General features: G+C 36.5%; 1 protein-coding gene across 9 annotated transcripts in view; it reads left to right on the top strand.

Annotated features, from left to right (window-relative positions):
- The window catches only part of ADAMTS6 (ADAM metallopeptidase with thrombospondin type 1 motif 6), a 362,071-nt gene that overhangs the window by 49,420 nt on the left and 299,267 nt on the right, over positions 1 to 13,384 (top strand). For all 9 annotated transcript variants that reach the window (XR_010131756.1, XM_063700711.1, XM_055367654.2 and 6 more), the window contains 2 exons: positions 5,696 to 5,864; positions 13,134 to 13,345. Coding sequence is in view for 8 of the 9 variants with exons in the window: in XM_063700711.1 (XP_063556781.1) it covers positions 5,696 to 5,864; positions 13,134 to 13,345 (381 nt within the window). In the remaining variant the exon portion in view is untranslated. The remainder of the gene's footprint in view (positions 1 to 5,695; positions 5,865 to 13,133; positions 13,346 to 13,384) is intronic.

Below are 13,384 nucleotides of genomic sequence, written 5' to 3' on the forward strand. Positions count from 1 at the left end.
GTATAGGATATTGGATATGTCAGTCTGGAGTTCAGAGGAGAGATATGAATTAGAAAATTATAAATTTGGGAGTCATCAATATATAGATGCCATTTAAAGCCAAGAGATTATATGAAATTGCTTTGAAGGGAGCATAAGTAGAATAGAGAAGAGGTCTAAGGACTGAGCCCTTGGGCATTCCAAGAGGTCAGGGAGGTCAGAGAGATGTAGCAGAAACAACAGAGAACAGAGTAATAAAGTTGAAGGAATATCAGGAAAATGTTCTGGAAGCCAGAAGGAAATATTTCGAGAGGAAAATGCTGCTGATGAGTCCAAATAAGAGTAGCACTGCAAATTGCATTGAATTTATCATTGAGGAGGTTATTGGTGACCCTGACAAAAGCAGTTTCAGTGAAGAAGAGTTTGAAGAAGAGGCAATGACATGATTGGAGTAGGTTTAAAATGGAGTGGGAGGAGAGAAAAAAAGTATGGAGACAGTTATTTCAAGGACTTCTGGAAAAGCAAAAAAATTTTCAGTAGCAGGCAGAAGTGTGGTCACAGGAGGTTTTGTTTTGTTTGAAGATGGGAATGATTAGGTAGAGTGAGGGGTGCTGGAATGAAGTTCTTGATAGGTGAGAAAGGATAGAATTTTCCACACAAATAGAATAATTATCTTTAGCTAGGGGAATAGATAGTTCATCCATAATAATAGGAAAAAATAGATTATATGGACATAAGATGCAGGTAGGTGGGTATTTGTGATTGTAGGAATTTGTAGGAGGTTTTGCAATGTCTATTGGAGGGGAATATGAAGGTTTTAGAGGATTAAGTAGAGATGAGAAAACATGAAATAGTTATCCAGGAGAATGGGATACTGAATGAACTTGATAAGTATATAATTTCTGTGAAGCATTACAGTTACAGTTAAAATTAATAATGAATCTGAAGTGAGACCAGTCAGCATTTTGTTGTATTTTTCTCTGGCTAAATGCAGCTGCAAAGGTGCAGGCCCAGCAAAGTTGAATCTTATCAAGGTTGTGGTTTAGCCAGCTGGACTCCATGAAGTGAGAAAGAGGTAAGGGAATTGAAGGTGGAATTTAAGCTGGGTTGTGAGGGAAGTGAGGACATGAGGTGGGTAAAAGACAGTGAAAAGGTGATAGGATCAATGGATTATGGGACCTCATGGGGATAAAAGGACTATCCCTTGGAGTTGGCATATTAGAGGGACAGTTTTAGAAAGATAGAAGAATGGGATACTTGAAATCAAGATTATAGAAGGCTCCAAATATTGATAATGCTCAAAGTCTAGGGATTGACCATGGGCATGGTGTAAAAGGTAAGGTGAGGGACAAGATATTTGAAGGAGAGGAGGTCAAGGAATTGAGAGGGCAGGGAATGAAGAGACCATCTATGTCATTAGTTTTTAAACTAGGTCCATGGATGGGATTCAGGGGGATTGTGAACTGAAATGGGCAAATATCACATCTTTATCTTTACTAATTCTTAACGGAAATTTAACATTTCTCTCAATTTTAAATATAGGTAACAAACCAATATGTTGATAGCAGTACCTGTGACTTTGCCTCCAATAGAAACCACAGATATTTTCATATCATTATGGTTTTTGCATTCTTTTAAAAATATTTTTATTCATCACTAATTGTGAAATTGTGGTAGTTATTAGAGCCACTGAATATCTTACTTAAAGTGTTACACAAGTTATATATTATATTTTAAAAATATTTTGATAACTGTATTTTATTAAATTGGTTTTATTTATAATCCTATATATTTTTTCTGCATTTAAAATATTCTGAGGAGGAGTCCTTAGGTTTCACCCTTAGACTTCCAAAGGGATTCAGGGTATGTGCACATGCACATACACGTATTTTAAGAACCTGTGATATAAGAAGATATTGAAATCAACAACTATTTCAGGAATGATGTTGCAGAGAATGACGGTGATCTAGAATCTCTTATTTTTAAGGAATGAGGGAACTGACTTGGGATCAATAGATAAATGCAACTGGGAAAGGAGGGAGAAGATCATGGCATGAGGTTCAATGCTGGTGTTTGTTTGTTGAGGAAGGAGAAAGAATTGTTTGGAAATGACAGTGAGTTGCAAGAACATCTGACCCTACCTTCAGGTCCAATAGGAGGCATGTAGAAGAGAAAGCAGCTACCGTTCCAGAAGACTACAGGAAAGGAGTGTCATTTAGGGAGCTTCAGGTTTTTGTTAGAGCAAGATGAAGTGAATATTCAGAGATGAAGCTGGTGGTAGAGGAGATTTTGTTGATGATTGACCTTGAGTTTGAGAGAACACAGTAGAAGTGTTTCAAATAATAGGGAGAGGTAGGAGATGGGATCAGAAAACATGATGTACATAATCATATGAGAATTAGAATTCAGGGGGTGAGGTTTGGGCTTCTCAAAGGAATTTATACCTCAAGGAAAGAGGAGGCATGGTGAAATTAGCCCTAATAGTCCTGAGGCAGTTAGTGTAAAGGTGAATGGGGATACTGAGGTAAGTGAGAGCAAGGCTTTTGCCAGGCATGCATAGATTTCTGGTACTCCCACTAAATTCAGGCCCTCCATCATCTGGTTTTCAGACCCTTTCTAATCTCATAATCACTCTCCCCTTCCCTCCCTTCAGTCACTGTAGCTCCTGATTGTTTCTGAAATACTGTAAGTATGCTCCTACCTCATTGCCTTTGCATTTGTTGTTCCCAGTATCTGGTCTGCCCTTTCCCAAGATATATATTTGGCTTGCTCCCTCATTTTTTTCAGGTTTCTGCTCAAATACCACCTTATTAGAGAGGATGGTTGCAACTATCCAATAGTTTGTATAATTCTCTCACTTCTAATTATTCTCTGTCCTTTTTGATTGCTTTTATCTCCCCTCTTAATGTTTATCAGTAGCTGCTTCATTATTTGTTTGTATAATCAATTAGCTTTTTTTTTTTTTTTTAGACGGAGTCTTGCTCTGTTGCCCAGGCTGAGTGCAGTGGGACGATCTCAGCTCACTGCAACCTCCGCCTCCCAGGTTCGAGTGATTCTCCTTCCTCAGCCTCCTGAGTAGCTGGGATTATAGGCGTGTGCCACCATGCCTGGCTAATTTTTGTATTTTTAGTAGGGGCAGGGTTTCACCATGTTGGTCAGGCTAGTCTCAAACTCCTGACCTCGTGATTGACCTGCCTTAGCCTCCCGAAGTGCTGGGATTACAGGTATGACCCACCACGCCAACCTAATTAGCTTTTTCTAGCTCCTCCCACCAAAATGTAAGCAACGTGATACAGCTGGAACTTTGGTTCGCTGTTGTATCCCTACCACATAGCATAGTATCTGCCTTGTGATAGGCACTTGAGAAAGCATATTTTGTGAAAAAAAAATAAATACAGAAACAGCCCTTAGAGGATAAGAGAATTATGATATAGTGGTTAAGAGTTCAGGCTCCAAAGTCAATCACGAGTTCATTGTTTAACTTTGCTCCATCTCAGTTTCTCATCTACAAAGTGGAACAGTTAGTGGTACGTCAAAGAGCTATTAAGAAGAGATAATGTTATAAACATTTTACAAAGTACCTAACATATAAAATCTCTGGATTGTTCTTCTAGAGTCTTTTCATTCTTGAAATTAGAGATTGTGTTTACTTACCAGGCTTCTGACTTCATTTTTCCCCAGCAAATCAAGTCTCTTGTCTGGTAACTTTCAATTTTCTTGTGCCCACAGACCAGCATGATTTTAGTCTCTAGCCTATCTGGACTGTAGCCTAGACCTTGCTTCCTACATATCCCTCTTATCAAAACTTATACTTACCCCCTTATTCTGCAGGAACTGTGTTCAGTTTTTTAGCACATTGTTGATCTACCTGGTAAAGTACTTCATACTGAGGTATTAGAATATGTTAATGGCATATTATGTTATTTCTCCCAGTATTTGCATTTAATATAGGGACTATTTTCCTTAAATTAAAGCAAACAATGGTGAAAATTATATGAAGTGACTCAGGGCTGCTTTTTTTGTTTGCATTCCTCAGCTCATTTCATGTAGGTGACTGCCAATTTAATCTATAAATTAGAGCAACTCTGATTACGTCTTATCATTCCTTCCAAGCATGAGGTACTTAACATGAATTTCCCTAAGCAGAATCATAGAGGTTTAGAATTCAAAGGGACCTTAGAGATTATCTGGACTAGAGGTTTTCAGCTTTCTTTTTAAAGCAGCAAAACCCCTTTTTCAAATGAAATGTTATGTGGAAACTTAATATATAGATTAATAAATAGCACAGCTGATTCCTAAACCCAGGAATCCAAGCCATGTAGGTCTACCTTTGTTGTCTGGGGCAATCCCCTGAGGGCACTTCCATGGAACCCTTAGGGCTCCCCAGAGTGCTGTTTTAAAACCACTAATTTAGACCAACTCTTTCATTTTTCCAGCTGAGGAAATACACCCAGAGAGTTTTTATTTTATCTGGTGTTACAGGGTAAATTAGTTGGATTAAGAGCAGTCCTCACATGTGCCATACTTAGGAAAACACTATTAGACAAGGGTGGAAATTCTTATTTCAGATGTAGATAACTTTTACCATCTCATTATTTTTCATCAACAAAGTTTTATTTATACCTATTACATGTGGGACACTTTCTATGGTTTTAACTGATACGAAGAAATATGAGATATAACCCTTTGCCTTAAAAAGCAAATAATCTAATTGGGAAGCTAAAATATGAAGTTGAAAACTTATACCAACTTTAAATAAGACTTCAAGACTTGAGATGTAACAAAGCAGTGTGGGATTAATTGAAAATAAGTGATACTGAGAATTAGTTCTATTGGAGCTCAGTGGAGGGTGAAGCTACTCCATTTGGACTAGAGAAGGTTTTTGAAGAGGAGAGATAACTAAACTGAGTAGCACTTGGCTAAGTAAATAGGGATAAGGTGATATAATACTGTAAGTAAGGGCAGAACTTTGAATTCCAGTACCCTCACTTACCTCTGTGTAATATTGGGGAAGTCCTCTGAGCCTGTTACTTCATCTGCAGAATGGGGGATGTATGGGATGTGTTTTAATTAAGAACATATTAATTGATGTAACATAAACCTCAAAATGTCAATGATTTATCACAATAGAAGCTTATTTCTTCTGTATGTCTGTGTCTACATCAGACATCTTTCTAAGAGGTCACACAGGGACCCAGGTTCCTTCTTTTCTGGTTTCTACCTACCCTAGGTATTTGGAGTTCTCTTTGTTCAGTGGGGAAAGAGAGTAGAAGATTCCACTGCAGAGGTATTCAGAGGTTGGGCTGAAAGTGTTACATAACCCTCTGTCCATATTTTGACTGTGCAAAACTCAATCACAAAGCTATATCTAAACACAGAGGACATAGTTATGTGCATAATGTGGAACTGAAATAAGTTTTAGTGTTCACATAAAATCTGTTACCTCACAGAGTCGTTGTGAGATTGGAGGAAATCACGTATGTGACATGCTTAGTACAGTGCATAGCATATGGAGGTATTTAAATGTCCTTTTTAAAGAATAGGAACATTTATATAAAGTTTTAATTGAGTACAGATAATTCGCTAATTTTTTTTATTAACGTGTTTTAACCCTGTAAATGGTGAAGTGTCCACTTACTTTTAGCTCTTGGTAATAATGATGACTAATATTTAAAATGATTCTCTTTGGTAAGTTCTTTGTTTATTTTTCTTTTAGCATGGTGTTATTGCTACAGAAGATGAAGAATATTTTATTGAACCTTTAAAGAATACCACAGAGGATTCCAAGCATTTTAGTTATGAAAATGGCCACCCTCATGTTATTTACAAAAAGTCTGCCCTTCAACAACGACATCTGTATGATCACTCTCATTGTGGGGTTTCGGGTGAGTGAGTGTGCAGCTTTTACAAAGCGTATTGTATTGGATTGCTGCTTTTTCTTTCTTCTGGCAAGTATAGTAAGGTTAGCAATAAAGGTAAGTAGGAGTTTGACTACAATTATAATGTCCAGAGCCCTTTTAATAGATATCACCTACCAGTAGTTTTAAATCAATTTGGGAGCTCTTTGAGAAGTTTTTAAGCTGTAAGTTTCTATAAAATTCATTTTCTTTTTTTGGTTGAAGGGAAAAAAATAACCATCTTATTTTACTTAGGTAATAGCTATAGCTTTTTTGCACAGTTATACTGTAGTACTCTGTGGTGTTTGTTTAGCCTGATATTTTTATGCTAGTAGCAGGAATCTAGACACTTGAATAAGACTTGAAGAGTCTTAAGATAGTATTCAAAAGTAGTGTTAGCACTGAGCGAGGATACTATAGAAATATGTAGTACGGGCAACAAACTTAGACTTCAGTGGTCAAGGAAAGCTTCATGGAAGAAGTGACTTCTAAGCTGAGGGCTGGGGGAAAAGTGAAGGTAGCTGTGTAGAAGTGGAGAAAGCAGTGGCTATTAGTGTTTCACATAGAGGAAATAGTGTTTATGAAGCTCCTAAACCAAAAGGGAGAATGTCATGTTTTATAAATTGACAGACAGTTCATGTAACTGGATATTAGAATGTGGGCTGGAGGGATAAAGGTGAGGTTCATAGTGGTTGGGGGAAGTGGTTGTGAGAGATGAAACTGGAAAGATTAGCAGAGGCCACATCATGAAGAGCTTATAAACCATGTTAAGGGGTTTGTTTATCCTACGTGCACTAGAAACCCACTGAAAGGATTTAAACAGGAAGAATAACATAATCAGATTTGTGTTTTAGAAAGACTACTCTTGCAGCAATATGGAGATGGAATTAGAGAAGAGCAAGACTAGAGCTAAAGAGTTAGGAGGATGTTAGTCTAAAGGTGAGAAAATGTAGAGAAACAGGCCGGGCACGGTGGCTCACACCTGTAATCCCAGCTCTCAGGGAGGCAAGAGGTGGGAGGATAGCTTGAGCCCAGGAGTTCGAGACCTGCCTGGGCAATATAGCGAGACCCCGTTCTCCAGAAAAAGGAAAAAAAAGAAAGAAAAAAAAAAGACGAAAATGTAGAGAAACAGTGGATATAACATAGCACAGCAAAAAGAACGTGCGCTTTGATATAGCATAGGACGAATTACCCAACCTCTCTGAGTGCTCATCTCAGCACATACTAGTTACCCAATCAAATTGTAGCTATCATTAAGATGACTGTTTCTAGTACACTAAAGTGTTATTATATTAACAAAAATTTTTAAAGATTTGTTCTATATAGTTCCAGTAGCTAGAACCGGGGCAGAATGTTTCAGAGAGATTTCAGCTTAATGCAAAGGTAAAGTCACCAACAAATAGATTTAGTGAAAAATAGAAAGGGTTGGCCGGGTGCAGTGGCTCACGCCTGTAATCCCAGCACTTTGGGAGGCCGAGGCAGGCAGATCACAAGGTCAGGAGTTCAAGATCAGCCTGGCCAATATGGTGAAACCCTGTCTCTACTAAAAATACAAAAATAAGCCGGGTGTGTTGGTGCTTGCCTGTAGTCACAGCCACTTGGGAGGCTGAGGCAGAAGAATCACTTAAACCCAGGAGGTGGAGGTTGCAGTGAGCACAGATTGTGCCACTGCACTCCAGCCAGGGTGACAGAGTGAGACTCCATCTCAAAAACAAAAAAAAAAAAAAAAAAAAAGAAAGGATTGCCTTGTGAATTAGTGTATGATATGCATCATCCTTTTGTTTCTTCTCCATATTCTTCATAGGCTTGTTTTCTTCTTAAGTGTTAAGTCTTCTTTTCTTAATCTGCTTTTCCCATTCTGCACACTTTCTTCTTGAGTAATCTCTGAGGCTGTTAATTAGGTCCTTGTTGGTCTAGAATAGTTGGTACCAGAAAAAGACAACTTACAGTGAATCTACTTAAAACATGAAATTAAATTCCATAGTTAATAATTAAAACAAAAGGTTTGTTGGGTCTTTATATTGAGTAATGAAATGAACCATTATGGAAACAAGTTTATCTTATATTTAACAACATTTAGACTCTAAGTATAACTATATGTAAATTCTTTAAAAACTAGGATTCAGGCCGGGCACGGTGGCTCAGGCCTATAATCCCAGCACTTTGGGAAGCTGAGGCAGGCGGATCACGAGGTCAGGAGATCGAGACCATCCTGGCCAACATGGTGAAACCCCGTCTCTACTAAAAATACAAAAATTAGCCGGGCGTCGTGGCACGCGCCTGTAGTCCCAGCTACTCGGGAGGCTGAGGCAGGAGAATTGCTTGAACCCTGAACGCAGCAGTTGCAGTGAGCCAAGATCGCACCGAGAGCAAAACTCCTTCTCAAAAAAAAAAAAAAAAAAAAGAAAGAAAAAAACTAGGATTCAAATATTCAGTTGTTTATTATAATGTAATTATTCTATCATTTTTCCATAATATGCCAGCCTTCACTCTATGATTGTAAAGAAGATCACCTTTTGCAAAAATATTTAAAGATTTTATCATATTCTGAAAAGCCTATCTTTTAATCCTTTCATATTTAAATTATTCTTTTTTGAAGTATGTATCACATTATTTTAACTCAGGCAGATCCTTATTTTTTAATGGTTTACGCATTAGTCAAGCACTTCTCCAATCCATTCTTATGGCTATCATAAAATTCTGCACTTTTGGGGAAAGATATTCTCTTACCATCTCTCATTTGGATTACTGTGAGAATTTCCTAAAGTGTTCCATTTCAATGTTTTTAATTCACTTGCCATTTCTACTACCCCAAACTCTAGTCTATTTATTTTAGACCCTCATTATCTCTTGCCGAGACCACTATACTGACTTTCTAATTATGGTTTCTGTCTCCAGGTTTGTGTTCTTATTTTCAGTAAAATCTGTCCCCTAAATCTGGCTGTATCACACACCTTGAAAAACTTCACTGGCTTCCCATTACTGGGAATATAATAGTATTTCCCTGTGTTCTGGGCAAGTGTTACTGGGGAAAAAAAAACGTTTTGTGTTTACTAGTAAATTTGAGAAATGTCTGGCTAACATCTTAATTGTGATACTGTTTCAACAGCATAGGTCAAGTGAGAGATGTGAATTTATAGGCATACACTGCCAGTTAGCCTATTACCTGGAATTCAAGTTTATGTCAAAATATAAGATATGAAAACCCCCTTGACACAGGATATATTTATCTTATATTCAGATATTATTTTTTTCTATTCTAATTAGATTCAAACTATGAATTTTTAAACATTTTATAGAAGTAATAAATGTTCCTTTTAGAAAATTTAGAAAATACAGGACAAAAAGGAAAAGAAGAAACTGAAAATTACTTATTCCAATACCCAGAGATAACTAAGTATTCTTCTAGTCCATTGAAATAGATATTATTATGTCTCTATATCTTCATTATCTACTTATGTATTCATTAAATAAATATTCATTTAGTACCCGTATGCAAGGCTATTCTAGGTGCTGGGGATGCAGCAATAAATAAAGCAGAAAAAGTCCCTGCTCTCATGGAGTTTATATTCTAGTGAGGAAAGACAGTTAACTAAATAAACAAACAAACAAACAAATAAATATATGGCCAACTGTCCAGAAGTAGTAAGTACTATGAACAAAAATAAAGCAGGTCAATGAAATAATGGTGAATGGCTGTATATATTCAAACACTTTGATATTGATCAAAAAGTTAAAATCTTATTTCAGATGGCAATGAAATCCATATATTGCTTTTGGGAAAAAGTTATTGTGTTGTATGTGTTTATGAGCAATGTTTCCTAACATGCTATAATCTAATCAAAATTAAATTGAGCAAAGCATGTGTAACAGGTATCATTTGAAGAACTACTAATCTTTATTTTGAAACAAAACAAGTCAATCTTGTTTTCTATTTTAGACTAAGAAAGATAGTAGTTATAGATCATTAAGCTTAACATTAAGAAGTCAATTGGCAATTATAGAATGTATAGTTTTATAATGAGCTAATTATGCTGGATTAACTTAATTTTTAAAATGAAACTGAAGATGTTCTCTCTCTTGATTTTATTCAGTATATGTGTATATGTATAAAATATTGAATATATAATTATATATGATATATATAAAATGCCTTTGATGGATATTCATAAATAAAAATATATAGTTTTAACGTTCAAATAATTTGTAGTTTGTTAGAGTGATAGCCAAGCAAACTAAAATTTTTAAAAACTAAAATGTTGAAAGTTTTGACAATAACAAAGATGATGATAACAGCAACTACCTTACACTGAATACATTTTTGTTTTTTTTATTATTATTATTTTTGAGATGGAGTTTTGCTCTTGTTGCCCAGACTGGAGTGCAGTGATGCCATCTCAGCTCACTGCAACCTCCGCCTCCCAGGTTCAAGCAATTGTCCTGCCTCAGCCTTCCTAGTAGCTGGGACTACAGATGTGTGCCACCACACAGCTAGTTTTTGTATTTTTTTTTTAGTAGAAACATTAATTTAGGATTTGAAATATTTTACTGGACAAAATATTTGAAATATTTTACTGGACAAACTATTTGAAATATTTTACCAACCTGTTCTCTTTTTTAATTTTTTAGTTTTTGAGATGGAGTTTCGCCCTGTTGCCCAGGCAACACACAGTGGTGTGATCTTGGCTCACTGCAACCTCTGTCTCTCAGGTTCAAGTGATTCTCCTGCCTCAGCCTACTGAGCAGCTGGGATTACAGGCGCCTGCCACCACATCTGGCTAATTTTTGTATTTTAAGTAGAGACGAGGTTTCACCATGTTGACCAGGCTGGCCTCAAGCTCTGACCTCAGGTGATCCACCCGCCTCAGCCTCCCAAAGTGTTGGGATTACGGGCGTGAGCCATCACACTCGACCTGAATACATTTTAAATGAGAACTACCATTGCTATGTGTTTATTGCACAATAATGTCTAATTATTTTCACAATATTTTAAATAAAAAGGAGAAATTGAATGGGTCGGAGAAGGGGAAATGATCAAAAAAATGAAAATAAAATCCTATATTTGGACATTTAAGCTGTTTAGCCAGAGTAAGAGACTAGGCATGACTTGAATACATGAGTGGCTTTATGATCACAGAGGATTGAGCAGGAGAAATTGGAGTTATATTGATGTGGAAAAGCTTTCAGCTGTTTTGTAACAATATTAGCCAATAAAACCTAGTGGCTTACTCAGTATACTTTTAGTATTTCACAGTTTCTGTTGGTCAGGAGTCTGTGCATGGATGGGTCATCTGCTCAGCCTCAACCAGGGCTGAATTCTCATCTGGAATCTTGACTGGGGAAGAATCCACTTCTCTACCCCCATAGTTGTGGCAGCATTCAGTTCTTTGTGGTTATGGGTAGCTTTAGTTTTTGGATGATTGTCTTCAGATGCCAGCATCAGTTCACCAGCGTGATTGATTGCTTTCTCTAAGTCAGCAAGGGAGAGACTCTAGACAAATGCTACAATATTATGTAACATAATCATGTACTAATATACTCAAAATCACATGCATCTCATCATCTTTGCTGTATTCTGTTAGTTAGAAACAAGTCACAGGTCCCACCCATATTCAAAAGGAGGAAATCACAAAAGGATGTGAACATCAGGAGACAGAGGTCATGGAGGCCATCTGGAGAGTCTGTCTGCCAAAATTGGATATAGAGAAACACTATCTGGAGGATATGCTATCGAAATAAGAAGTGGTGTTTATGTCTTTGCTTCTCTTCACCTTTAGGGATGAAGACACTCATTTAACATAGAAGTTTCAGGAGTATTTAACTGATGGGTCTCATGATTATTTCCACCTCATTTCTCAAAATTTATCCATCCTACTGTCTTAGCACATTTCTTGCTGCTGTAACAGAATACCTGAGACTGGATAATTTAAGAACAATGAAAGTTTACTTATCATATGGTTCTGGATGCTAGGAAGTCCAAGAGCATGGCACCAGCATCTGGTGAGGGTCGTCTCATGGAGGAAGGCAAGAGGAGGAAGTGAGTGCACACAACAGAGAGAGGAAGTTGGGCCTGAACTCATTATTTTTATCAGGAACCCACTCCCACAATAACCAACCCACTCCTACAACAATGGTTTTCATTCCTTCATGAGGGTGGAGACTTCAAGTTCTAATCACTTCTTAAAGGCCCCAGCTGTTAATACTGTTTCAATGGCAATTAAGTTTCAACATGAGTTTTGGAGGAGATATTCAAACCATAGCACCTACCAATGCAATTTTTAAAACAGAAAGGCTAAAGAAGTTAGAAAAATGAGAATAGTTACACTTTCTGTGAAGTGTATCACATATTAATCTAATTATTCCTCACTAAATTTTTTAATAAGTGGGGGTGAGAAAGATTTCCTGTTCAATATAAGGATGTGGAAGTGAGATATACAGAGAACCTCTACATGCTCAAGTTTATTTAATGAAGATGATAATCAGTGAGGCAGGTGTTTACAAATGCCATAGTGCTAAAAGGCTGCTTCTATACTGAAGAACCAAATGTCTAGAAAACAAAGGATACATTGCAATCCATGCTAAATATGGTTCAAAGCAAATTATGCTGGAATCGTGATCTTTCAACTCTAATTGAATGTCTCTTACCTCTAGGCTTTGGAAAAGAAATATTTTGAGTACTCTGTCAGAATAAAGAGTTGTAGACTGCCAACCTAAGTGAAAAAAGTAATTCGTTGCCTTTTAGAATTGAGATTTCTAGAGCAGTAGAATTGATTCTAATTAAAATAGCTTGATGAAAGCATCTTATTTTAAAATGAATAATCAAAAGTATCTTTGGAATAGATTTTTGCAAAATCGGGGCTCTCTATCAGAGCTGTCTTAGACTGAAAAGTTCATACTCTAGATGCTTTTTAAATAACTTTAAATGACTCTTTAAAGTATATATCCTAAATTTAAATGTATTAAGATGTAATTACTGGAATAATATGAAATGACTATTTGAAAATTATTTTTATTAATTAATTCATTTCTTAGATTTGTTTTGTTTTCATGAGCAGTTGAATGTTTAATTTTTTTCAGATAACGTGATTATTTTCAAAAATTTACAGACTTTTTTCTCACTACTGCATTTTCTCATTCTCTTCTCTTTGAAAAATCTTAATATATTAGAGAATTTGTGAGAAGCATGTCTACGTGAAAGATCTATAAATAAATATTTTTAATTAGTGAACCTATCTGAATTGGCTGCTTTTATTGTAGATTTCACAAGAAGTGGCAAACCTTGGTGGCTGAATGACACATCCACTGTTTCTTATTCACTACCAATTAACAACACACATATCCACCACAGACAGAAGAGATCAGTGAGCATTGAACGGTTTGTGGAGACATTGGTAGTGGCAGACAAAATGATGGTGGGCTACCATGGCCGCAAAGACATTGAACATTACATTTTGAGTGTGATGAATATTGTAAGTTTGATCCCTCTATATAATATTTTACTTCATATT

Source organism: Gorilla gorilla, chromosome 19, assembly GCF_029281585.2.
Source record: "Gorilla gorilla gorilla isolate KB3781 chromosome 19, NHGRI_mGorGor1-v2.1_pri, whole genome shotgun sequence".
NCBI classification, from domain to species: domain Eukaryota; kingdom Metazoa; phylum Chordata; class Mammalia; order Primates; family Hominidae; genus Gorilla; species Gorilla gorilla.